The following is a 24,453-nucleotide window of genomic DNA, read 5'->3' on the forward strand; positions in this document are numbered from 1 at the left end:
CAGATTTGGCACACTGGGCACATGTGGATGGCCATGGGGTACATACCTGGCCATCCACATGTTGCCCCTTCCCTGGTGGTCCTAGTGGCGATCCCTGGTGGTCCAGTGTGGTGATCTGCGGGGGGGCTGCGCTGATAAACAATCAGCGCAGACCCCCCCTGCCAGGAGAGCCGCCGATCGGCTCTCCTCTACTTGCGTCTGTCAGACGCGAGTGAGGAAGAGCCGATCAACGGCTCTTCCTATTGACAGCGTGATCAGCCGTGATTGGACACGGCTGATCACGTGGTAAAGAGCCTCCGCCGGAGGCTTTTTACCAAGATCAGTGTAGCGGTGTTTCAGAGTGACACACCGATCCACCGATCGCCGCGATGCGCGCCCCCGGGGGCGCGCTGCGGCATGTTATCCTGCTGGACGTCATATGACGTCCAGTCAGGATAACAGAACCACTTCCCGGACGTCAATCCGCTATAGGGCGGGCGGGAAGTGGTTAATATCACATTTTATTGTAATTAATGTTCGCTAATGTAATGTATTTCTTTCCTCATTCCCTAATTACCATGATTGTAATATGCTGTGAATGTCCCCTTTGTCCTCATGTATGCTGGGTTTTTATGTAATTTTTTTTTTTGTCCTTCATACATATTTGCCTTCACTTACCTCCCAAACATGGTCTCCTGGCCCTATATTCACCTCATGTAGTCACTTAACAATGTATTTTATCAGCTCCATAGTAGTGCTTTACCCCAAACACCCCCTAAAATGTTTTGAAATGTGATTTGTGCTTTAAATTCAGGCAGAGTGCCAGAGGCTTTTTTTTGGGGTCCCCAAATCATGTGGAACCCTCCCTCCCCCAACTGCTAAGTCAGCTGATACCAATTCTCTAGCTATCCTCAATCATCTATCTGCTGACTTTGCCAAACCCATACACACTATACCAATCTCTTCTGTGCTCAGATTTATGGATGAATTCCCCAAAGCATGTAGTGCAAGGGCCTTCCTGTATACTTTCAAATGGTACTGTTTAAAGTTTTTGGATCCTATTATTGTCTTGATAGGTAATAGCAAAATGTCCAAATGTGCTCAAATGTGTACAATGTGTATTTCTATCTTTGTATTATGACATTTCTTACCTGTCCAGTGGGCTGTCAATAGTGTAACTAAGGAGGGGCTGTTCCAAGTAATACCCATTATTTAGGCATTCATCTCTCAATGAAGTGGAGAGGGTTACCTGTCCAAGAGCTCCCCCCCTATAATGTTAGAAATGGCCCATGACAGGGGGGGGAGGGGGAATATGATAGGTGTACCTTATACTTTGGTCTTTAAAAATTCCCATTAATAAATGTTATCTTGATGTTGGCCAAGAATGTTTGTGTCTAATCTGCTTTCCATGTTTATGTGCAAAAAGACTAATTTTTTTTTGTTTTTCTCAACAGTTTCCCTTCACGCCACAGGAATGGCAGACTGTGGCCTCCCACTTTGCCCAGCGGTGGGACTTTCCTAACTGCGGAGGGGCAATTGATGGGAAACACATCCACATCATCCCACCACCCAACTTGGGGTCGTACTATTATAATTATAAGGGGTTCAATAGTATTGTGATGTTGGCGGTGGTGTTGGCTAATAACGAGTTCCTGTATGTGGACATGGGGAAGAATGGCCGGATGTCCGATGGTGGAGTCATCGCCCAGACGGAGTTTTACAGGCGTCTCCAGAATGGCAGCTTGGACTTGCCACCTCCAGAAGAGAATGTGGAAGGACTCCCATTCGTCTTTGTTGCGGATGAAGCATTTGCGCTGGCGGACCATCTTATGCGGCCATTCCCGGTGAGGACCATCACCCCGGACCAGAGGGTTTTTAATTACCGGCTGGCCAGAGCCAGAAGAGTGGTGGAGAACACATTTGGAATCATGGCCAGCCGGTTCCACCTATTTCTGACACCCATACATATGGTGGAGTATAAACTGAATCATATTATCCTGGCGCGCTGTGTTCTACATAACTTTTTACGTCAACATTCTGCCAACTATGCTGGCTCAGTTGGGCCTGAGGCCGGAATGATAAATGAAACAACCCTGATGGCGCTTGAAAGTGGCCGTCCTGGCTTGCCCTCCGCGAGTGCCCGTGATGTCCGGCTAAGATACCTTGACTTCTTTGCGGGTAGGGGGGCCATCAATATGCCAGACAATGTGTGAAACCTTTATCAAATAAAAAAAAAATAAGCAAATCTTTGGTGACATTTACTGTTTGTGTTTTGTTTAGCTGACCCTGTCAGAAATGTGGTGAGTTGTGAAAATGGCGTGATTGTGTAACCTTACAAAGCACCGTTGGGTGTTATTTACTAAAGGCAAAGACACTTTGCACTACAAGTGCACTTGAAACTGCACTTGTAGTGCAAAGTGGATTTGCCCTTATGAAATAACACCCATTGTCACAGAAAACAGCAATTAGAGCACCCCAAAAGTGTTGTAGCGTTGAGACAATTATCCACACATTCTTGATTAATAACAATCTTTTTAATATCTGCACAATCACATATGCATTTTGACAAGGTTTTTAAAACAAACCAACATGTTTGTTGTATAACAATTTTTGGGGTGGCATTAGAAAAAGTAGAAATGTCCTTTTTACATAAAACTAGCATGTTTAAAACCAACAAGAAAGACACAAATCTTGAACTTACAAAGTTCACATTTGGTAGAACTTGAAGGCAATATCAGACATGAGTATTTAGGAACTGTGTTTGATATTGTGTTCATATGGGGTGAAGTCACCCCAGGAAAAGCCAAATTTTGAAGATGCACACCAATTTACAAATGTCAACATGTGCTAGCTGCCATCACGGGGGATCAAGGGACGTGTTTTGGGGGAGCAACCCCTTCCTCTCAGCTACTTTATTATTTAGGAAGGGGTTGCACCCCCAAAATGCGTCCATTGATCTCCCGTGATGGCAGATCGCACATATTGGCACACTGTGTGCATCCTCAAAATTTGGCTTTTCTTAAATTTGCGAAACAATTTTAAATGTGTAGTACACCATAAAAGAAAGGGCTTTGTAGGGGTTTAAACTCTCCCCAAAACATCAATGATGTTCTTATTTTTTTTAAATAACATCATTGATGTTTTTCGTGATGTTTTCCAATGCAACATTACACCCCATGATCTCCCCAATCAGGATCTGGGCAGTTTCCGAGGTGAAAGGATCTGGATCCACAACATCACGATCACCTAAAAAGAGAGAAACCAAAAAAAAACATGTATTATAAATATGCCGGCATCCATCTCTTACCTGAGCCTGTGGTCGCAGACACTCACCTGTTGTGGTGACTAGTTCCACCACGTCTTCTTCCTCCTCCTGCTCTTCTTATGTTTGGGGGATTTCCCCTTCTTCCAGAGGTGGGTCGTCTCTGGTCTCCTCGGATGAGGGGTGTCCTCCGAGTCTTTTCTCCCATATGTGAAAAAAAAAGGTATACTTAGCACACAGATATTTGGTGGCAGAACTAGAAATATGAAACATTGCTTGGAAGTGGGGTACAATTGTCTATTTTGGCTGAGTTCCAAGATGTAGAATTTTGAGTGTCCTTTGTCAAGCTTGAGTACTTACCTGTTTTGTACAAGCTTCACAGATGGAGACACCCCTATAGTATACACTGGAGCACCTGTGTGGCCCCCTAAGAAAAAGGGTGTTCATGTGTCCCACACTAGTGCTCCAGCGTCCAGATGTGAAAACTGCTGCTAAGTGTCCTCTCCTTACACAGAATCTAGTTTTCAATTCATTCTAGTAACAAACACATCTACACAACCAAATTAGTTTCATACAAGTAGGCCCTAAAAAATGTGGTCCAATGCATATGGCAAAAACAATGGTGTTTTATAGGTCGAAAGATAAATGTTTGATACGAACGAATAATGTGCCCATGAACATGAAAGTTGCCATTTTAAACTGTACAACAGTTCCTAAAAGCACATGGAGTAGCACGAACGTAATAAACACAAAAAGAATAGGAACACAGCACAACTACTTACTTTTTTGCAGCACTCTCCGGATCTTTCTGTACTACTCGTGTTCTCTTAATTTCAGGTCCGACCACCGCTTCCTGAGCTGATCTTTCGATCGTCGTACCGCCAAATTCCGGTGCAGGCTCTTGACCACTTTCGCCATGATCTTGGCCTTTCGGACATTGGAGTTGGGGTAAGGTCCATACTTTCCATCATAGTCGGCCCTCTTCAGGATGTCGACCATCTCCAACATCTCCCCAAAGGACATATTTGATGCCTTAAATCTTCTCCTTCTTGATCCAGACGTTTCCGGCTCCGGGCTTTCCTCCCCCTCCTCCTCGTTGCTATAATTAGCACGCACCTGCTCTGACTCCGCCATGTGCTCTTCCCCCACTGCGCCGAACGAAAAGGGGCGGGAAATATAGACTAGAAAGAACGTCAGGGGCGGGCGGAGTTACACGCATGCGCAGTGTGTATAAAGCGTAACACGCATGCGTAGTACGTACAATCTGTGAGCGGAGGAAGGAGTATCGGAGGTGCCGATCGTGATAACGAAGGTAAGAGACAAACTTGGGCCTATACTGCTTCTAGATTGAGGCCTATATTGTAACAAGATTTGGAGAGTTTTGCTTGACATTAGGGTTTGTCTTGTGTTGTGTCTTGCAGTGAAAATGGATATCTTGAAAGATGACGACTTTATGGCAAGCTTCATTGATATGTTCAGGGAGCTGCCTTGTCTGTGGCAAATAAACCACCCACATTATAAGAACCAAACAAAGAGGAAGGCAGCACTGGAAAGAAGACCAGAAAGTGATGACCCTGGGTCCAGTCTGGTCTGGCAAAAGAAGCAGCCTCTTGTAGTACCACAGCCTGGGGACACAGATGTCATCTGCTGCTTTCCGGATCTCTGGGACTTCTGGACCAGACTGCACTCCCTTAGATAAGGACTCCTCAGGCCACCAATTTTGCTGGTAAAGAATTGATGTCTGCCCTGGGGGTCCAAGGCTTTGCTAATTTCAGCTGTTTCTCCAGTTTTGCCTCCCTCTTTGTTTGATTCTGAGCCCTTAATAAAGGATTTTTTGTTTCAATTATACTCTCCTATGTGTTTTTTCCTTCAAAAAGGAAAAATTTATATTTGATGCCTTAAATCTTCTCCTTCTTGATCCAGACGTTTCCGGCTCCGGGCTTTCCTCCCCCTCCTCCTCGTTGCTATAATTAGCACGCACCTGCTCTGACTCCACCATGTGCTCTTCCCCCACTGCGCCGAACAAAAAGGGGCGGGGAATAGACTAGAAAGAACGTCAGGGGCGGGCGGAGTTACACACATGCGCAGTGTGTATAAAGCGTAACACGCATGCGTAGTACGTACAATCTGTGAGCGGAGGAAGGAGTATCGGAGGTGCCGATCGTGATAACGAAGGTAAGAGACAAACTTGGGCCTATACTGCTTCTAGATTGAGGCCTATATTGTAACAAGATTTGGAGAGTTTTGCTTGACATTAGGGTTTGTCTTGTGTTGTGTCTTGCAGTGAAAATGGATATCTTGAAAGATGACGACTTTATGGCAAGCTTCATTGATATGTTCAGGGAGCTGCCTTGTCTGTGGCAAATAAACCACCCACATTATAAGAACCAAACAAAGAAGAAGGCAGCACTGGATCAATTGCTGCAATTTGTGAAGACGGTTTCCCCACGGCAGACATCACCTATTTGAAGATCCTAATTGGTGGCCTGAGGAGTACATATCTAAGGGAGCACAAGAAGTCCAGGATTCCCAGAGATCCGGAGCAGCAGATGACATCTATGTCCCCAGGATGTGGTACTATGACAGGCTGCATTTTCTGGCAGATCAGACTGAACCCATGTCATCACTCTCCAGTCTTCCTTCCACGCTTCCTTCCCCCCCAGCTGAGGCTTCTGACGCCCAACCTGGGCCTTCCAGGCAGAAACATGTGGAGGAGCCCAGCTTGAGCCAGGTATAGCATTCCTCTAAAAATTTCTGCTTGTCCAATCAATGATGTTAACTAGATGTTAGTTTGGAGTACTAATTTATGATTGTGATTGATGATGCAAAAACTATAACCATGTCCCTTTTTCATACACAGGGAAGTCTCAGCCAGGAGGTGGCCGGGCCAAGCAGGCTACCTGATATGCAGGTCCCTCCCCTACACCCGCAAAAACAAAGTGGCAGGAAGAGAAGTACCCTGGAGGAGGCTGCCATAGGCCTCTTTTGGAAGGCTACAGAGACCCTGAGAAGCCCACACACTGTGGAGGAGGACTTTGCTTGCATAACTGCTTGCAAAATGAGGCAGATGGAGGAGGGCCAACGACTCCTTTGTGAGTCCTTAATTTTTGAAGCTCTCAATAAGGGGTTGAGGAGCCAAATAACATCTGATACCCACATTTGTGACCTCACACATGGTCCTCCTCCTCCTCCAGGTCCTACTAGTCCTCCTCCTCCTCCAGGTCCTATTCCTCCTCCTCCTCCTCCTCCTCCTCCTCCTCCAGGTCCTACTCCTCCTCCTGCCACATCTCCAACACCTGAGCCACAGCCAGGAAGGAAGCGTGGAAAGAACACCAGAAAGTGATGACCCTGGGTCCAGTCTTGTCTGGCAAAAGAAGCAGCCTCTTGTAGTACCACAGCCTGGGGACACAGATGTCATCTGCTGCTTTCCGGATCTCTGGGACTTCTGGACCAGACTGCACTCCCTTAGATAAGGACTCCTCAGGCCACCAATTTTGCTGGTAAAGAATTGATGTCTGCCCTGGGGGTCCAAGGCTTTGCTAATTTCAGCTGTTTCTCCAGTTTTGCCTCCCTCTTTGTTTGATTCTGAGCCCTTAATAAAGGATTTTTTGTTTCAATTATACTCTCCTATGTGTTTTTTCCTTCAAAAAGGACAGTTTGTTTGTGAGGAGGCAGGTACATTTCTAAAGTACAATGTGAAATTAACAAGGGACACCAACACCAAACAAACTCCTTGAGATTAAATAATATAAGATATCAATGGTGTTGTGGTAACTTGACACACAAAACACACACAAAAATATTATGGAGTAAAACTAAAAATAAAATAGAACAAAGATTAGCCTTGAAAAAAATACAAACCTAAATCCAAAAAAAAAACAGCCTTTAAAAAAAACAAAAAAAAAACCCCACAATTAATTTTGTCTGATGTGACAAATCCATATATATTGAGGGAGTCCCGATAAATAATAAAGAAAGAAGTTTGTGAGAAGTCTGTGTGAATATATGCAGCAAAACTACTTAATTCTTCTCACATTATAAAGAAGAAGAGAGTGCGCTGTATTAAACCATTTTTGACATAGCACCGTGACGAAAGTGCTGTGTCCATTGCGAACGCTAATTTTACCCGACCAAGCTGTTCCGTCTCGGAATTTCTTCTGAGCATGCGTGGCACTTTGTGCGTCGGAACAGGCCACACACTGTCGGAATTGACGCGATCGGATTTTGTTGTCGGAAAATTTTATAGCGTGCTCTCAAACTTTGTGTGTCGGAAAATCCGATGGAAAATGTCCGATGGAGCCCACACACGGTCGGAATGTCCGACAACATGCTCCGATCGGACATTTTCCATCGGAAAATCCAACCGTATGTACGGGGCATTACCCTGAGAAGTGAAAAAGCTTTTCAGAGTTTATCTTGGCCTTGTGTTTTTTTTAAACAATTTTACATCAAAGACATCATCATCAAAACATTCCCGACTTTATAGCACAGTGACCTTATCACACGCCCTGCTCTCTCTAGGAAAAGAACTTTTAGCATTTTAAACTTTCGAAACATTCAAGGAATTAAAAATAATTATAAAAAGTATACAGCTAGCCTGTTCACTAATGATCTAGTTCTTTTTATCTAGTTTTTACTCTAAATTATAACTATGACTATAGCATTGTATTAAAAAAAAATAGCGCATAAAGGGGTTATAAACCCTCGCGTTTTTTCACCTTAATGCTTTCTATGCAAGAAGGTGAAAAAACTTCTGACACGGCCCCCTAGCCCCCCCCCCTCGTTATACTCTCCTGAGCCCGTTCCTTCCCCCGACGGAGATGCGCTCTACCTCTCTGCCCTTTGTCTCGGCTCTTGATTGGATAGATAGATAGCTTCTCCTAGGGGGTTTACCGATGCGGGCAAGAAATAATAGTGCCGCCGGGGGACCCCAGAACAGTTGGATCGGGGCCACTCTGTGCAAAATGAACTGCACAGTGGAGGTACAGTGCCTTGCAAAAGTATTCACCCCCCCCCCCCCTGGCTTTTTACCTATTTTATTACATTACAGCCTTTAAATCAATGTTTTTTTAATCTGAATTATATGTGATGGATCAGAACACAATAGTCTAAGTTGGTGAAGTAAAATTAGAAAAATATATACATAAAACTATTTATCGGAAATAAAAAACTGATAATTGGCATGTGCATATGTATTCACCCCCCCTTTTTATGAAACCCATAAAAAGCTATGGTACAACCGATTACCCTCAGAAGTCACATAATTAGTGAAATGATGTCCAGCTGTGTGCAATCTAAGTGTCACATGATCTGTCATTACATATACACACCTTTTTGAAAGGCTCCAGAGGCTTCAACACCTAAGCAAGAGGCACCACTAACCAAACACTGCCATGAAGACCAAGGAACTCTCCAAACAAGTAAGGGACAATGTTGTTGAGAAGTACAAGTCAGGGTTAGGTTTTAAGAAAACATCCAAATCTTTGATGATCCCTAGGAGCACCATCAAATCTATCATAACCAAATGGAAAGAACAGCAAACTTGCCAAGAGATGGCAGCACACGAAAACTCACGGACCGGGCAAGGAGGCATTTATTTAGAGAGGCAGCACAGAGACTTAAAGTGGATGTAAACCCGAAAATGTTTTTTTTTTTTTTTATGTCATACTGTAGAGTATACGATTTCCTATCATTTGAGCCCAGTCTTGCCACACAGAGTTAATCCATCTCTGAGCAATCCTCTTTTATTGTTCAGTGAGATAATTCTTGACAAACTGAGAAAAACTTTGTCAAATCCTCCACCTTGCTGTGAGTGACAGGTGATTTACATATCTCATGCACTAGCCTAAGACATGCATTGTTTTTTAATTCCCTCCCCCACTCCTTTCTTCAGCAGCTCTGCAAGGATTGGCTGTTCCATACCTCAGCATGATTTGGCATGCTGAAGTCATGTGGTTACTTTCCTGTCTTTTGACTGGATATTAGAGATCATAGCAGAAGTTCAGTGTTAGAAATACACTGGGGAGTGTAGAGGTGGGCTGGGAGTCTACTGACATCACGACTCCACCCACCAAGCTCCAGACAACAGACCCACTCACATAATATGCAGTTTTTCGGGTCTCATAACAGACAGAGGGGAGACATTTGACAAGTTAGGATACATGCAGGAGGCATGTATATCCTTATAGATAACCCCTATGGCAGTAGTTTAGAAAGGATGTCATTGGGTTTACATCCACTTTAAGGTAACCCTGGAGGAGCTTCAGAGTTCCACAGCAGAGACTGGAGTATCTGTACATAGGACGACAATAAGCCGTACGCTCCATAGAGTTGGGCTTTATGGCAGAGTGGCCAGAAGAAAGCCATTACTTTCATTAAAAAACAAAATGGCACGTTTTTGAGTTTGCGAAAAGGCATGTGGGAGACTCCCAAAATGTATGGAGGAAGGTGCTCTGGTCTGATGAGATTAAATTGAAAGAAAACGCCATGTCTGGCGCAAACCCAAAACATCACATCACCCAAAGAACACCATCTCCACAGTGAAACATGGGGGTGGCAGCATCATGCTGTGGGGATGTTTTTCAGCAGTCGGAACTGGGAAACTGTTCAGGGTTGAGGGAAAGTTGGATGGTGCTAAATACAGGGATATTTTTGAGCAAAACCTGTACCACTCTGTGTGTGATTTGAGGCTAGGATGGAGGTTCACCTTCCAGCAGGACAATGACCCCGAACACACTGCTAAAGCAACACTTGTGTGGTTTAAGAAGAAACATGTAAATGTGTTGGAATGGCCTAGTCAAAGCCCAGACCTCAATCCAATAGAAAATCTGTGGTCAGACTTAAAGATGGCTGTTCACAAGCGCAAACCATCCAACTTGAAGGAGCTGGAGCAGTTTTGCAAGGAGGAATGGGCAAAAATCCCAGTGTTAAGATGTGACAAGCTCATTGAGACTTATCCAAAGTGACTTGGAGCTGTGATAGCCGCAAAACGTGGCTCTACAAAGTATTGACTTTAGGGGGGTGAATAGTTATGCACATTGACTTTTTCTGTTATTTTGTCTTATTTGTTGTTTGCTTCACAATAAAAAAAACATCTTTAAAGTTGTGGGCATGTTATGTAAATTAAATGATGCAAATCCTCAAACAATCCATGTTAATTCCAGGTTGTGAGGCAACAAAACACGAAAAATGCCAAGGGGGGCGAATACTTTTGCAAGGCACTGTAAGTATGACATGTTTGTTATTTAAAAAAAAATAAAAAACGAGGGTTTACAACCCCTTTGCTTATAAATCCATCTGCACTTACATTTTTATCTAGTCCACTTGCAAAGTTCTTGTCAGTAAATTCCATCTAATGCAGCTTCCTGTGATGGTGTGGTAATGATGCTGCACTGCTCCTGAATTCAGAGCAGAATTGTTACTTCACAAACTTGTAGTAACCTTTACTTTTTAACTCCAATGTAGCAAGTCTCTTTAGTTATATTTCATATTCAGCTAAAAGGTTGACTTAGAACCCCATACACACTATTACATTTTCTGCGATTTTTATCTTCAGATTTACCAAAACCATATATTATGAGGTCAAACCTTAAGAGTTTTTAATTTGTATGCAATTAGGCAGACCCTTGCACTACATGGTTTTGGTAAAACTGAAGACAAAAATCTGCAGAAAATCTAATAGTGTCTATGGGGCTTTACATTGTCAACCCCCCTGTTCAAGTGGAACGCTCTCAACTCTAAAATGAGCAGAGAATCTCTTTTTAGCAGCATTGGCTTTATCAGGGTGGTCATAATGATCACACTATTGGTAATTCTATATTTTAGGACCCTCAGACTTCTCCAATTAGTTATATTTGAACTTCTGTAGCCCTCTTTTGGGGGAATATGAGGAATGGCCTTCCCCAAACAGGATATTGCATCAAACCTGTAGGTTAATAAGAGAACCAGAACCTAAGTAGAAGAGTAGGTTTACAGTGGAAATTCAGCCAAAAACGTTATGCCCCGTACACACGGTCGGATTTTCCGATGGAAAATGTGTGATAGGACCTTGTTGTCGGAAATTCCGACCATGTGTAGGCTCCATCACACATTTTCTATCGGATTTTCCGACACACAAAGTTTGAGAGCAGGCTATAAAATTTTCCAACGGAATTTCCGATCATGTGTACACAAATCCGACGCACAAAGTGCCACGCATGCTCAGAATAAATAAAGAGATGGAAGCTATTGGCTACTGCCCCGTTTATAGTCCCGACCTACGTGTTTTACATCACCGCGTTCAGAATGATCGGATTTTCTGACAACTTTGTGTGACTGTGTGTATGCAAGACAAGTTTGAGCCAACATCCGTCGGAAAAAATCCTAGGATTTTGTTGTCGGAATGTCCGATCAATGTCCGACTGTGTGTACAGGGCATTACACTTAACACTAAAGGCCCGTACACACGGTCAGAAAATCTGAAGATAAATTTTGAACGTTCTGCCAATTTTCTGATCGTTAGTATGCTGCTTTTGACAGCCGCTTACGAATTTTCGGCAGACAAAAACTGGATGTGCAGGCTTGAAAATTTTTGCCTGATGTGACCACAACGTCCGATTTTCTTTTCATTAGTACGGTTTTCTGACAAAAAAATCTGAAGAGCAAGACTACGCATGCTCAGAAATGAAAGAACACATATAAAACAATTCAACACATTACGTCACTTCTGACATGGAATTCTGTCGTCAGAAAATTTTCTGATGGTGAGTACCCTCTTCACTTTCGATTTGAGACTAGCATCCAACAAAAAACTGACAAAAATTCATCCAATAATCTGACCGTGTGTACAAGGCTTTAATCTACTCTCAGCCACATTCTAAACACATATCTATCTAACCCTGTAAAGAAAAAAATCACTATACATACCTTTTCTGAAGCCACTCCGGTCCGGTCTCCAGCGGCGCCCTCTGTGTGCAGGAGAGAACCAACAACGGCTGGGAAGTGACGTCACTCATAGTATACTATGGGGCTTGCATTGTTGACTGCCTCTCCTACACACTCCTACACACTGAAGCAGCCGCTGATAGCTCAGCATGGGACCAGACCGGCTGCAGAACAGCTAAGTATAGCGATTTCTTCTTTACAGGGCTAGATAGATTAGGTTTAGAATGTGGCTGCGAGTAGGCATAGAGTAAGTTTTTTTTGGCTGAACTTCTACCTTAATGATAAAGTTGGCAGTGCCTCCACCGAGCACAGGGCCTTTGTGAACAGAGGGAATTCCCTTCCTGGGAAATTAATCAAAGTAATTGGGAGCAGAGGAACTACTGCAACCAGCATATAACATTAACCATAAGGATATAGAGGCACACCAGTTTAGAAATAATACAATCTTTATAGAAATAAAGATTAATAATACAGTAGTACAAACATCCCATGTACAAACAGGTATTATCAGCAACAATCCCAGCAATAGTCCTGGTGGAATTGTGCACATATACCCGGGTATATACACTTATTAAAAGAGAACTATGGCCAAAGTTCTTTTGGCTATACTTCTCATGTGGATCACAGCAGTGCACTTATGCACTGCTGTGACCCAGAATCAGCTGACAGCAGGCTAAAATCCGCTGTCAACAGCCCACCAAATATGTTTCATATCGCCTTGGTCCGGGCATCCCCTGAAACAGGTGGCCAGATAGGTCGGAAGACATCACGCAATCCTAGCTGGGGTATAGTACCATCGAGTCAGTACCTTATATGAATTCTCGATTGTTAGAACATTACGAGAAGATTTATGAAGCATCTCCCATATCTTGATCCATACCTCGGAAGGCTTAGGGGTTGCTAGATCTCGCTCCCAACTTATAGACCGGCATGTGAACATTTGGATTACTCAATATAGAGCATTATATTAAAGAGACCAAACCCTTAGTCCTCAGGTTAGTACAGTATCTGGACTCGAACACCGTCTCAGGAGTAGACCAGTCATAATTTCTAGTTAGGGATCCTAGTAGATGGCAGATCTGTAAATATCGGATTCTCTCTGAGTCAGGTATTGAATGCGATTCTCTAAGGCCTCATGTACACTGCTGCTGGTAAACGAACGTTCAGAGGCAGTTGGCTGCTTTTTTCAGCTGCCCCTGAACTCATCCGATGTTATCTTATGTGTACATGTACACAGGTTCATTTAATGTCGTTTTTAGGCAGCTGCGTTTATAGGCTTTTCTTTGAAGGCAAAATGAGTTAAGACGCAGAAGTTTCTGACGTTTCAGACGCAAAATGCCGCTAAACACGGTAAAATGTGGTACTGGCGTTTTGCTGCGATTTCGTTTATAAGCTTTTTTACAGGTGCCCTATTTTTGAACATTACAAAACTTAAAAATGATAGCAAATGATGAAAAAACACTAAAATTGTTTTAAAAAAACTTGTAATTGCTTGCTATGTTCATATAGGGTTAGGGTTTCCCATTAGGGTTAGGGGGTTATGGTTAGGGTTTTACCCTTGGAGAACAAGTTTAGGGTTATGGTAAGTGTAATGGTTTCCTGTTAGGGTTAGGGTTAGGGTTAATTAAAAATATTTTAAAAATTGCAATTTAAATTTGCATAAAAAAGACAAAATTAAATTAATTAAAAAAAAATTAAATTACACATACAGCTTTTAAAAAAAAAAAAAAACAACAAATTCTAATAATCAATTGCAATTTTTTAAAAATTAAATATATTTAAAAAATTGCAATTAAATTTTGCATAAAAAAGACAAAATAAATAAAAAAAATGAAATTACATATACAGCTTATAAAAAAAATAAACAAAAAATATACTAATCAATTGCAATTTAAAAATTAAATATATTAAAAATTAGCATTTTTTCCTCACATATGCTCATTATGGTATCCATAGTAAAAGCACCGAAATTGAGGTAGATACAAGTACACTGCTGCTCTCTCAGCTGTTGCTACTCACTCTGGTCTCACAGAATGGCTGAAATTGTTAAATAATATTGTTTTTTGGGCTTTGGGAGGGTCCTATAATGTTGTCTTAAATAAACGCTCCTAGACGCAAATGCGGCAAAACGCGTCACGCAAACGTCGCAAAATGGGCATTTTTAAATGCCGGTTTGAAGCTGTCAAAAAATTTGTTCAGAGGAGGTTGCCTCAGCGTCCTGTGTACATTAAGCCTTAGAGTCTGGAATGATTGAATGCCCCAGGTGGGTAAAAGAGAATGAACAGTCATGAATTTATTCAGTTGCCACCTCCAATAATCCTGTTGGTAGTCCTGTCCCAGAGGGAAAAGAGGACAGCTAAAGAGAGGTAGCTGAGGGAGATATGCAGAGGAATCAGCCTCCAAACTGACAGTGTATGCGACAGAATTAGATTGAGTCCTTTTGGGCAAAGTGAAGGAGGTATTCAATGAATAGCAAAGAGGGAAATGGGGTCTGTATCCATCATATCAATATAAGTCCACTGTGGAGTAACCCTCTCAGCACACAATTAAGCCAAAGGTGCAATTTGTGCAGCCTTATAATAGAAAAGGATAATTAGGACATCCAGCAGACTTTGGCTTATAAAGTAAGTGTATATTCAAGCGAGGTCTATAAGAGCCCCAAGATAAGCTTAAGTATATGGTGTTGCACTGTACCAAGAACATGAGTCAGTACCAAAACCGGGAGTACTCTAAATGAGTACAATAGCTGTAGGATAAAGGACATTTCCATGGCATGAATATGACCCAATCAAGAGATGTTAGGAATGTCCCAGGAAGTCAATAAACGAGTAAGTGACTTTATAAGAGGTGGTAAATTTGCTTCATATAATGTTAGCTATAAGGACATCAGGTGTATAATCAAATAGGAGATTATGGTGGCCCACTGGAATGAAAAATTAGTCTTGTCTCTCCTCAGGGGGCACATTTAGCGCTTGCGATTTTAATTGGTTAACATGCAAATTAGGGAGGGAGGCGAAACTAAAAGAGACTAAATTAGGCAGAGTAGTATGAGACTATGTGATATACAGTTAGGTCCATATATATTTGGACCTAGGCACATTTTTATACTTTTGGCTCTGTATGCCACCAGAACAAAAATTAAAACAAAACAATCCAAATTAATTTGAAGTGCAGACTTTCAGCTAAATTCAAGGGGTTGAACATAAATATCAAGTACAAATTTTAGGAACTGCAACCATTTTTTTACACAGTCCCCCATTTTCAGGGGCTCAAATGTAATTGGACAATAGAATATAATCATAAATAAAATGTTTAATTTTATATTTTGTTGAGAACACTTTACTGACAATGACTGCCTAAAGTCTGGAACCCATGGACATTACCAAAAAACTGGGTTTCCTCCTTTCTGATGCTTTGCCATCCTCTAACTGCAGCTGTCTTCAGTTGTTCTTTCTTTGTGGGTCTTTCTGCTTTTAGTTTTGCCTTCAGCAAGTGAAATGCATGCTCAATTGGGTTGAGATCAGGTTTGAATATTCCACTTCTTTTCCTTCAAAAGCTCCTGGGTTGCTTTTGCAATGAAGCACCATCCAATCAACTTTGCTGCACTTGGCTGAATCTGGGCTGACAGTATATTTCTAAACACTGCAGAATTCATCCGGCTGCTTCTGTCTTCTGTCACATCATCAATAAACACCAATGACCCAGTGCCAATAGAAGCCATGCATTCCCATGCCATCACACTGCCTCCACCATGGTTTACAGATGACATTTTGTGCTTTGGATCATGAGCTGTTCCCAGCCTTCTCCACACTTTTTTCTTTCCGTCATTCTGGTACAGATTAATCTTAGTTTCATCCATCCAAAGAATGCTTTTCCAGAACTGGTCTGGCTTTTTTAGATGTTTTTTGGCAGTCTAATCTGGCTTTTCTATTCTTCAGGCTTATGAATAGTTTGCACCTTGTGGTGAACCCTCTGTATTTGCTCTCGTGAAGTCTTCTCTTGATTTTAGACCTTGACAATGATACGCCCACCTCCTGGAGAGTGTCCTTTACTTGTCTGGATGTTGTGAATGGGTTTTTCTTTACCATAGAGAGGATCCTGCGATCATCCATCACTGTTGTCTTCCGTGGACGTCCAGGCCTTTTTATGTTGCTGAGCTCACCAGTGCGTTCTTCTTTCATTAGAATGTACCAAACTGTTAATTTAGCCACTGCCAATGTTGCTGCTATCTCTCTGATGGATTTGTTACATTTTTGAAGCCTTATAATGGCCTGTTTCACTTGCATGGACAGCTCCTTTGAACGCATGATGTAGGTTCACAGCAATAGATTCCAAATACCACACTTACAATCAACTCTAGACCTTTTACCTGCTTAATTTATGAAGAAATAACAAAGGAGTAGCCCACACCTGACCATGAAACAGCTTTTCATTCAATTGTCCAATTACTTTTGGTCCCTTGAAAAATAGGGGGATGGCTATTCTTAAGAGCTGTATTTCCTAAACCCTTCCTCCGATTTGGATGTACATACCTTCAAATTAAACTTCAGCCCATACCCATTTTATACTATAGCTTGAATATGTTTTGGTAAATACCTGAAAAAATCTAAAATTGGGCCTGTGTCCAAATATATATGGACCTAACTGTATAAAAGGATGTCGTCTGCAAACATAAGTTAGTAACAAAGCCAGTTAGTGGGGTATGCCCGCTACTTATATCCCTGCAATATTTTTATTGAGTCTTATATGTGCTGCTAGAGGCTCCAGAACCAAAAGGAACAGCAGATGAGACAGTGGGCATCCCTAAGATGTTAAACAAAGAAGATTCATAGTCAAGGTATTGCACTTTCCCAGATGGGGTCCTATACAAAGAGGCAATCCATGTGTGAAAAGAGGTCCCAAAGCCCCTGTGTGTTAGAACTTCCTCAAAGATACAATGAAAGCATATTAAAGGCCTTGTGAAAAACTAGTGAAGCAACATTATTTTTGGGATTGCTGTCTGCCTATATGCGTCAGCAAGATTGACTGTCTGAAGTGAGAGCACCACATTATAAAAAAAATGTTCGCATGGTATTTGTTACTACCATCCACAAAAGAGGGAGGCTTCTCATGCCCGGGATACTGCTGTAGTGTTGATGTTCCTTTTACCATATTTCTGGAGGTTCTAGTTTGCTACATGTTGATTGGGTCATTTTTGGCCAGTTTTGTCAGGTAAGCTTGCATTGCACACAGATTATATTTAAGAAAGAAGTACACATCTTATCACGATTTGCACGGTGCTGGATTATAATATACATGATTATGGACATTATATAAACTTTTTATTTGCATAATAGATGTTGATGCAGTTACAGTATATATAGACATTTTTCTGGTGAAGCGCTTTACCTTTGAGTACATATATATTTTTTAGTGTTGCATGATATTTAAAGAGGGAGCAGCAACACTGTAATATAATTCATGTAAGTGCACTCTAAGGGTTGGTGCCCCTCTTCTCTTTTATTTTATTTCAGTTGCAAGATGTATACTGTCTGCTGTGAGATACATTTTCACATTTACATTCCTCAGTTCTTTTATACAGGAATAAATCATTTAAAACTTAAGTGATACCACACAGGTTCTGCTCTGCTGAAGTATTACAGGATCCATCTGTAAATGACAGCTTGAGTTCCTCCACATTGTAAAGTGCCATATGTTTTTTCTAATCAGAATGTTATTTGTGATCTTACCTGGAGCATTTTAGAGATGCTAAGTAAGAGCTTTCCCGAGCCGCCTGCCTGGCCAGCGAGAATAATTCCACCCTCCGCAGGAGCAAGGTGTTATCCCTTATACAGCATTGAGCTGCTGCTTCATTAATTGTCAGCTGTAGAGGAAACAAGAGACAAGATGAACAGGGTGTTATAATGAATCTGTATAATAGACCTTATCTGTACTACATACATAGTAAGAGGAAAAAAATACCTTTCTTTGGCTGACTGAATACATTTTAGATTGTAGGCGATCAAAAACGCTAAGCTCTCTCTATCCAATATGGCTTTATACAATACCTGACACCACATTTGACAATAAAAAATATTCTCAAAAGCCCTCAACATAAACAAAAGATTATTCTTGGCAATGACTACATTTTCATTTTTCGTTCTACTATTAATACCAAGTGCGATACTTAGGATATCCTGTCCTTTGTACAAGAGGTCTTCAAATTTTGACAACTTTTACACCACAATCTCTCATAACTAGAGTCACCCACTGATACACAATATGGGATGCATATACTAAGATATGAATTGGCATAAGGGTAAGTGCACTTAAACGAAGCTCCATGTAATGAAATGTTTGAAGAGAACACATGTACAAAGATAGCCTTATATGTGACAGTATACTTGGGTTCACATTATGGCTCTTAAGGGGCTTTTGAAAGTGGTCAGTTTAGTAAACAAATGACTAGAAAGTAGTCAATTATTAACACATCTCTGTCACTGATCTAAAAATGCAAATAAAGCTGTTTCCTGTAAAAAAAATAAAAAAGTAAAGACATGGCTCTTACCATGGAGGTCAGCAGGAGGAACCACTGTACTGACACAGGAGACTGACTCTCCCAGGAGAGGTTGGTTTCCTAGTAAACGTCAGTTGTCATTTTTTCATAAGCAGGAGAAAAAAAAGTATAGTCATTCATTTTTTTCCCAGGAAGCAGTTTTCTTTTCATGTTTTGCCATCAGGTTAACTTTAAGTAATTTTACAAGGCTTGGAAAAAATGGATGGCTAATAGGCCCCAAGAATCAGGAGCTAGCTATAAAAATCTAGGAGCCCATAGTATCTATTATACGGGAAAGCAAGAAGACCAAATACTGAGATTATGATTTTCCCAGGCCATAACAATTAGTCAGAATCTAGCTATCATTTTTCTCAAATAAGCAAAAAAGGAGAGATGCTTATTGAACTGTTTATTATTTATTTTCATCGTTTCACATACACATGCCCCATTCTGTGTAAGAAGAAGAAGCAAATGTGAAGGATGAGATCTTATAAAAAAAGACACCATTTGTTGGTGACCTATACTTTGTTTATTGTACCAGCTTATATTCATCTAACCTAAGTTTACTTTACTAAAACTAAGTGGAGTGTACCAGTGGGACATCAACCATTCAGTGGTGGGCAGGAGAAATGAAAAAGCAGATCTTCTTCTTCACATGATCAGAACTTCAAAATTAAGGCACATTATACGATATTAAAGTAGGCCTAGGTTCACATCATTACTTTATTTGACTTCACAATTTAGTGAATGAACCCAGTTAATTATGTAGCCATCCTGTCCTAAACAGGGGTTACTAGTCAAATTTAGTTTGGCGGGTGGTAGACAACCTAGCTAATTTATAGTCTACTCAATCGGGTTTATCCTCCTCTACCAGTAGGAGGAGAAACTACAGTAAAACTGACTTATGAATAGTTGTTCTTATCCCTAGCCAACCTGTAAGCAGACGCTTCCAAGGGGGTTCTAAAGTGTTGGTATGACTATGTTGGTACTTGCTATATTGCATAATTGTTGCACTGTGCCCTGCTAAGATGGTGGTTCCTGAGAAAGAAGGGTTAATGCTACTGGACAGTTTTTACGGCAGGCCATACCATATAAATAGGGGCTTGTTAGTGCCCTTGAGAGAGGTTAGGGGAAAGACTGCCAAAATGTAGCCGTTATGCTGTCAGACTGAACCACCCCCCTGGGGGGAGCCCAGTCAGGGTTCCCGGTGGGGTCTGGAATCGATGGACTTACATGGACTTGTGCTACCTTAACTGGACTCTATTATAGATTATTGCTACCTCTTGTGGATTTACTGCCTATCATGGGCTCTTGCCTTGAGAATGACTCTTTATGGATTTGGCAATCTGCCTAAGATATGACTGCCTCATTGGGCACTATTCAGGGGTACTAGAGAGCTTTGTACCAGAAAGCACGTGGAAGATGTCTTTGAGAACTATTTTCATGTTACCTGCAATTACTTCAGTAAATGATCTTTATTGTTCATCTTAATTGCCTGCTCTGAAGTCTCTAAAGGGGTGTATACATGGTGTATCAAAAGAACAGGGCTTACAACAGGGGACTGAAGAAGTTAGAGAAGATACAGTACAGGCGTCTAAGGAGCAGAATGTTGTCCAGAGGAAGCTATATTGCTGTTGCTAGGACTACCGTATTTGTGTCACTTGCTAAAGGCACCCAACCAGCAAGGAAACAGGTGACATAGCAGAGGTGTGTAGGTGACAGATGATCTGGTATTGAAGGGGGGTTATGCTTGGCCCCTTTACTAGCATCCGGTTCCCCACATACTGAGACTGACCTTGTGGCACAGATGACTCAGGAACCTAGCCTGGGAGTCACGGGTGATGTAGTGAGGCCTCGGTAGAAGAACAAGCTTAAAGCTATGGATAAGTGCATTTTCTGTATCCAACAGCAAAAGACGGAGCACTGTCGCTGGGAGTGAGGCAACGGAACTGCTGAGTTGGTGGAGACCATACAAGCTCCACAGTACCAGCTCAGAAATGCTGCACACTTGGGTAGAGGTAGTCTCTAATGCCGCGTACACACGGTTGGACTTTTCGTCTACAAAAGTCCGACAGCCTGTCCGACATACTTCCGACGTACCTTCGGCGGACTTGCGGCAGACTTTCTTACGAACGGACTTGCCTACACACGACCACACAAAAGTCCGACGGATTCGTACGTGATGACGTACACCGGACTAAAATAAGGAAGTTCATAGCCAGTAGCCAATAGCTGCCCTAGCGTGGGTTTTTGTCCGTCGGACTAGCACACAGACGAGCGGATTTCGGGGTCCGTCGTACTTACGACGTAAAGATTTGAAGCATGTTTCAAATCTAAAGTCCGTCGGATTTGAGGCTAAAAAAGTCAGTTGAAAGTCCGGAGAAGCCCACACACGATCGGATTACCAGCCAGCTTTAGTCCGTCAGCGTCCGTTGGACTTTTGTAGACGAAAAGTCCGACCATGTGTACGCGGCATAACAGTTTTGTCCAAAGTGCTTTAGTGTCAATAGTGTAAAAAGTTTGGCCATGGATTAGAAAGTGTTAACTGTACAAATGCTCTGCTCCCTTCTAAGTCTGGAGTATCGCATTAATGTTGATTTCACAAGACCATATCTCCTGCCTGAGTTACATGCATTAGCGAGGGCATTTCCAGTGTCCCCGCTAGAACGCCTTATGCCCAGCCCAGAACCCTGTAGGAGGTTTATGTCCACTGGTGCACGCTGGTGCACTGGTACATGCCATCTGTTCATATCCCACTGTTTTATAAGTAATCTACACCCTTAGATGAAATGTCGGTCCATCCCTGTCTCTGGGGGGTACCACCATGCTTCCAGAGGTCAGGGGTGCTATAGTTACATAGGATAAGCATCTTTCTTTCTTAGTGCTGTGTATTTTGGCCTGTTGTATTACAGCAAGGTGCCAGGTAGTCCTTTGCCCGCTCTCCGATTTCTACTACAATGAGCACATGCCTCTTCTATCTGCCTTTCTACTAAAAGAGCTGTCCCAATAGAAGCTGCCAAGCAGCATGCACAATTAAGTCTTCTGTATCAGACTAAAAACAACACAGACTCAAACAAACATCTACAAAGTCAGCTGTGGTGATGTCTATGACTATCTGTTGTAATTCTGGCACAGAATACTTTCATATTGTAGGCTGTTACTGAGCATTGCTCAACAGATTTATCCCGAAACCAAGCAAAATAAAATCTTACATTATAATCTATTTTATTATCTAAATATACACTTGCAATTTACACATGAGCTATGACACTAATAATAGAGCTGACATGATTTCACCTTTATGTCATCCAACTTGTATATTTTTATGTTTGCTTTTGATGTAAAAAATAGTGAGTGTAAAAAAATAATGATAAACACGTTAGTGCAAAATGTTTCTCAACACAACAGTAGAATTTAACCCTTCCACATACAGTGCCTTGCAAAAGTGTTCACCCCTGGCTTTTTACCTATTTTGTTACATTACAGCCTTTAGTTCAATGTTTTTTTTAATCTGAATTATATGTGATGGATCAGAACACAATAGTCTAAGTCGGTGAGGTAAAATTAGAAAAATATATACATAAAACTATTTTTCAGAAATAAAAAATTGATAATTGGCATGTGCGTATGTATTCACCCCCTTTATTATGAAGCCAATAAAAAGCTCTGATGCAACCAATTACCTTCAGAAGTCACATAATTAGTGAAATGATGTCCACCTGTGTGCAATCTACAGTATCTCACAAAAGTGAGTACACCCCTCACATTTTTAAAATATTTTATTATATCTTTTCATGTGACAACACTGAAGAAATGACACTTTACTACAATGTAAAGTAGTAAGTGTACAGCTTGTATAACAGTGTAAATTTGCTGTCCCCTCAAAATAACTCAACACACAGCCATTAACTGCTGGCAGCAAAAGTGAGTACACCCCTAAGTGAAAATGTCCAAACTGGGCCCAATTAACCATTTTCCCTCCCCAGTGTCATGTGACTCATTAGTGTTACAAGGTCTCAGGTGTGACGGGGGAGCAGGTTTGTTATATTTGGTGTTATCGCTCTCACTCTCTCATACTGGTCACTGGAAGTTCAATATGGCACCTCATGGCAAAGAACTCTCTGAATTTCTGAAAAAAAGAATTGTTGCTCTACATATAGATGGCCTAGGCTATAAGCAGATTGCCAAGACCCTCAAACTGAGCTGCAGCACGGTGGCCAACCAAGACCACCAGGACAGGACGGGTTCCACTCAGAACAGGCCTCGCCATGGTCGACCAAAGAAGTTGAGTGCATGTGCTCAGTGTCACATCCAGAGGTTGTCTTTGGGAAATAGACGTATGAGTGCTGAGAGCATTGCTGCAGAGGTTGAAGGGGTGGGGGGTCAGCCTGTCAGTGCTCAGACCATACGCTGCACACTGCATCAAATTGGTCTGCATGGTTGTCGGCCCAGAAGGAAGCCTCTTCTAAAGATGATGCACAAGAAAGCCTGCAAACAGTTTGCTGAAGACAAGCAGACTAAGGACATTACTGGAACCATGTCCTGTGGTCTGATGAGACCAAGATAAACTTATTTGGTTCAGATGGTGTCAAGCGTGTGTGGCAGCAACCAGGTGAGGAGTACAAAGACAAGTGTGTCTTGCCTACAGTCAAGCCTGGTGGTGGGAGTGTCATGGTCTGGGACTGCATGAGTGCTGCCGGCACTGGGGAGCTACAGTTCTTGAGGGAACCATGAATTCCAACATGTACTGTGACATACTGAAGCAGAGACTGGTCCGCAGGACAGTTTTCCAACATGATAACGACCCCAAACACACCTCCAAGACGACCACTGCCTTGCTAAAGAAGCTGAGGGTAAAGGTGGTGGACTGGCCAAGCATGTCTCCAGACCTAAACCCCATTGAATATCTATGGGGCATCCTCAAACAGAAGGTGGAGGAGCACAAGGTCTCTAACTTCCACCAGCTCCATGATGTCGTCATGGAGGAGTGAAAGAGGACTCCAGTGGCAACCTGTCAAGCTCTGAGGAACTCTATGCCCAAGAGGGTTAAGGCAGTGCTGGAAAATAATGGTGGCCACACAAAATATTGACACTTTGGGCCCAATTTGGACATTTTTACTTAGGGGTGTACTTACTTTTGTTGCCAGTGGTTTAGACATTAATGTCTGTGTGTTGAGATATTTTGAGGGGACAGCACATTTACACTGTTATACAAGCTGTACACTCACTACTTTACATTGTAGTAAAAAATGTCATTTCTTCAGTGTTGTCACATGAAAATATATAATAAAATATCTACAAAAATGTGAGGGGTGTACTCACTTTTGTGAGATACTGTAAGTGTCACATGATCTGTCATTACATATACACACCTTTTTGAAATGTCCTAGAGGCTGCAACACCTAAGCAAGAGGCACCACTAACCAAACACTGCCATCAAGACCAAGGAACTCTCCAAACAAGTATTGGACAATGTTGTTGAGAAGTACAAGTCAGGGTTAGGATAAAAAAATATCCAAGGAGCACAATCAAATCTATCATAACCAAATGGAAAGAACATGGCACAACAGCAAACCTGCCAAGAGACGGCCGCACACCAAAATTCACAGACCGGGAAAGAAGGGCATTAATCAGAGAGGCAGCACAGAGACCTAAGGTAACCCTGGAGGAGCTGCAGAGTTCCACAGCAGAGACTGGAGTATCTGTACATAGGACGATAATAAGTCATCTGCTCCATAGAGTTAGGCTTTATGGC

The 24,453-nt window shown here is 42.0% G+C and overlaps 1 protein-coding gene across 2 annotated transcripts in view; it reads right to left on the bottom strand.

Moving 5' to 3' along the window:
- The window catches only part of NAB2 (NGFI-A binding protein 2), a 122,744-nt gene that overhangs the window by 43,392 nt on the left and 54,899 nt on the right, over window positions 1–24,453 (bottom strand). For both annotated transcript variants that reach the window (XM_073613833.1, XM_073613832.1), the window contains one exon: window positions 17,893–18,026. In XM_073613833.1, the coding sequence (XP_073469934.1) occupies window positions 17,893–18,026 (134 nt within the window). The remainder of the gene's footprint in view (window positions 1–17,892; window positions 18,027–24,453) is intronic.

Source organism: Aquarana catesbeiana, linkage group LG02 (assembly GCF_042186555.1).
Source record: "Aquarana catesbeiana isolate 2022-GZ linkage group LG02, ASM4218655v1, whole genome shotgun sequence".
In the NCBI taxonomy this organism is placed as follows: domain Eukaryota; kingdom Metazoa; phylum Chordata; class Amphibia; order Anura; family Ranidae; genus Aquarana; species Aquarana catesbeiana.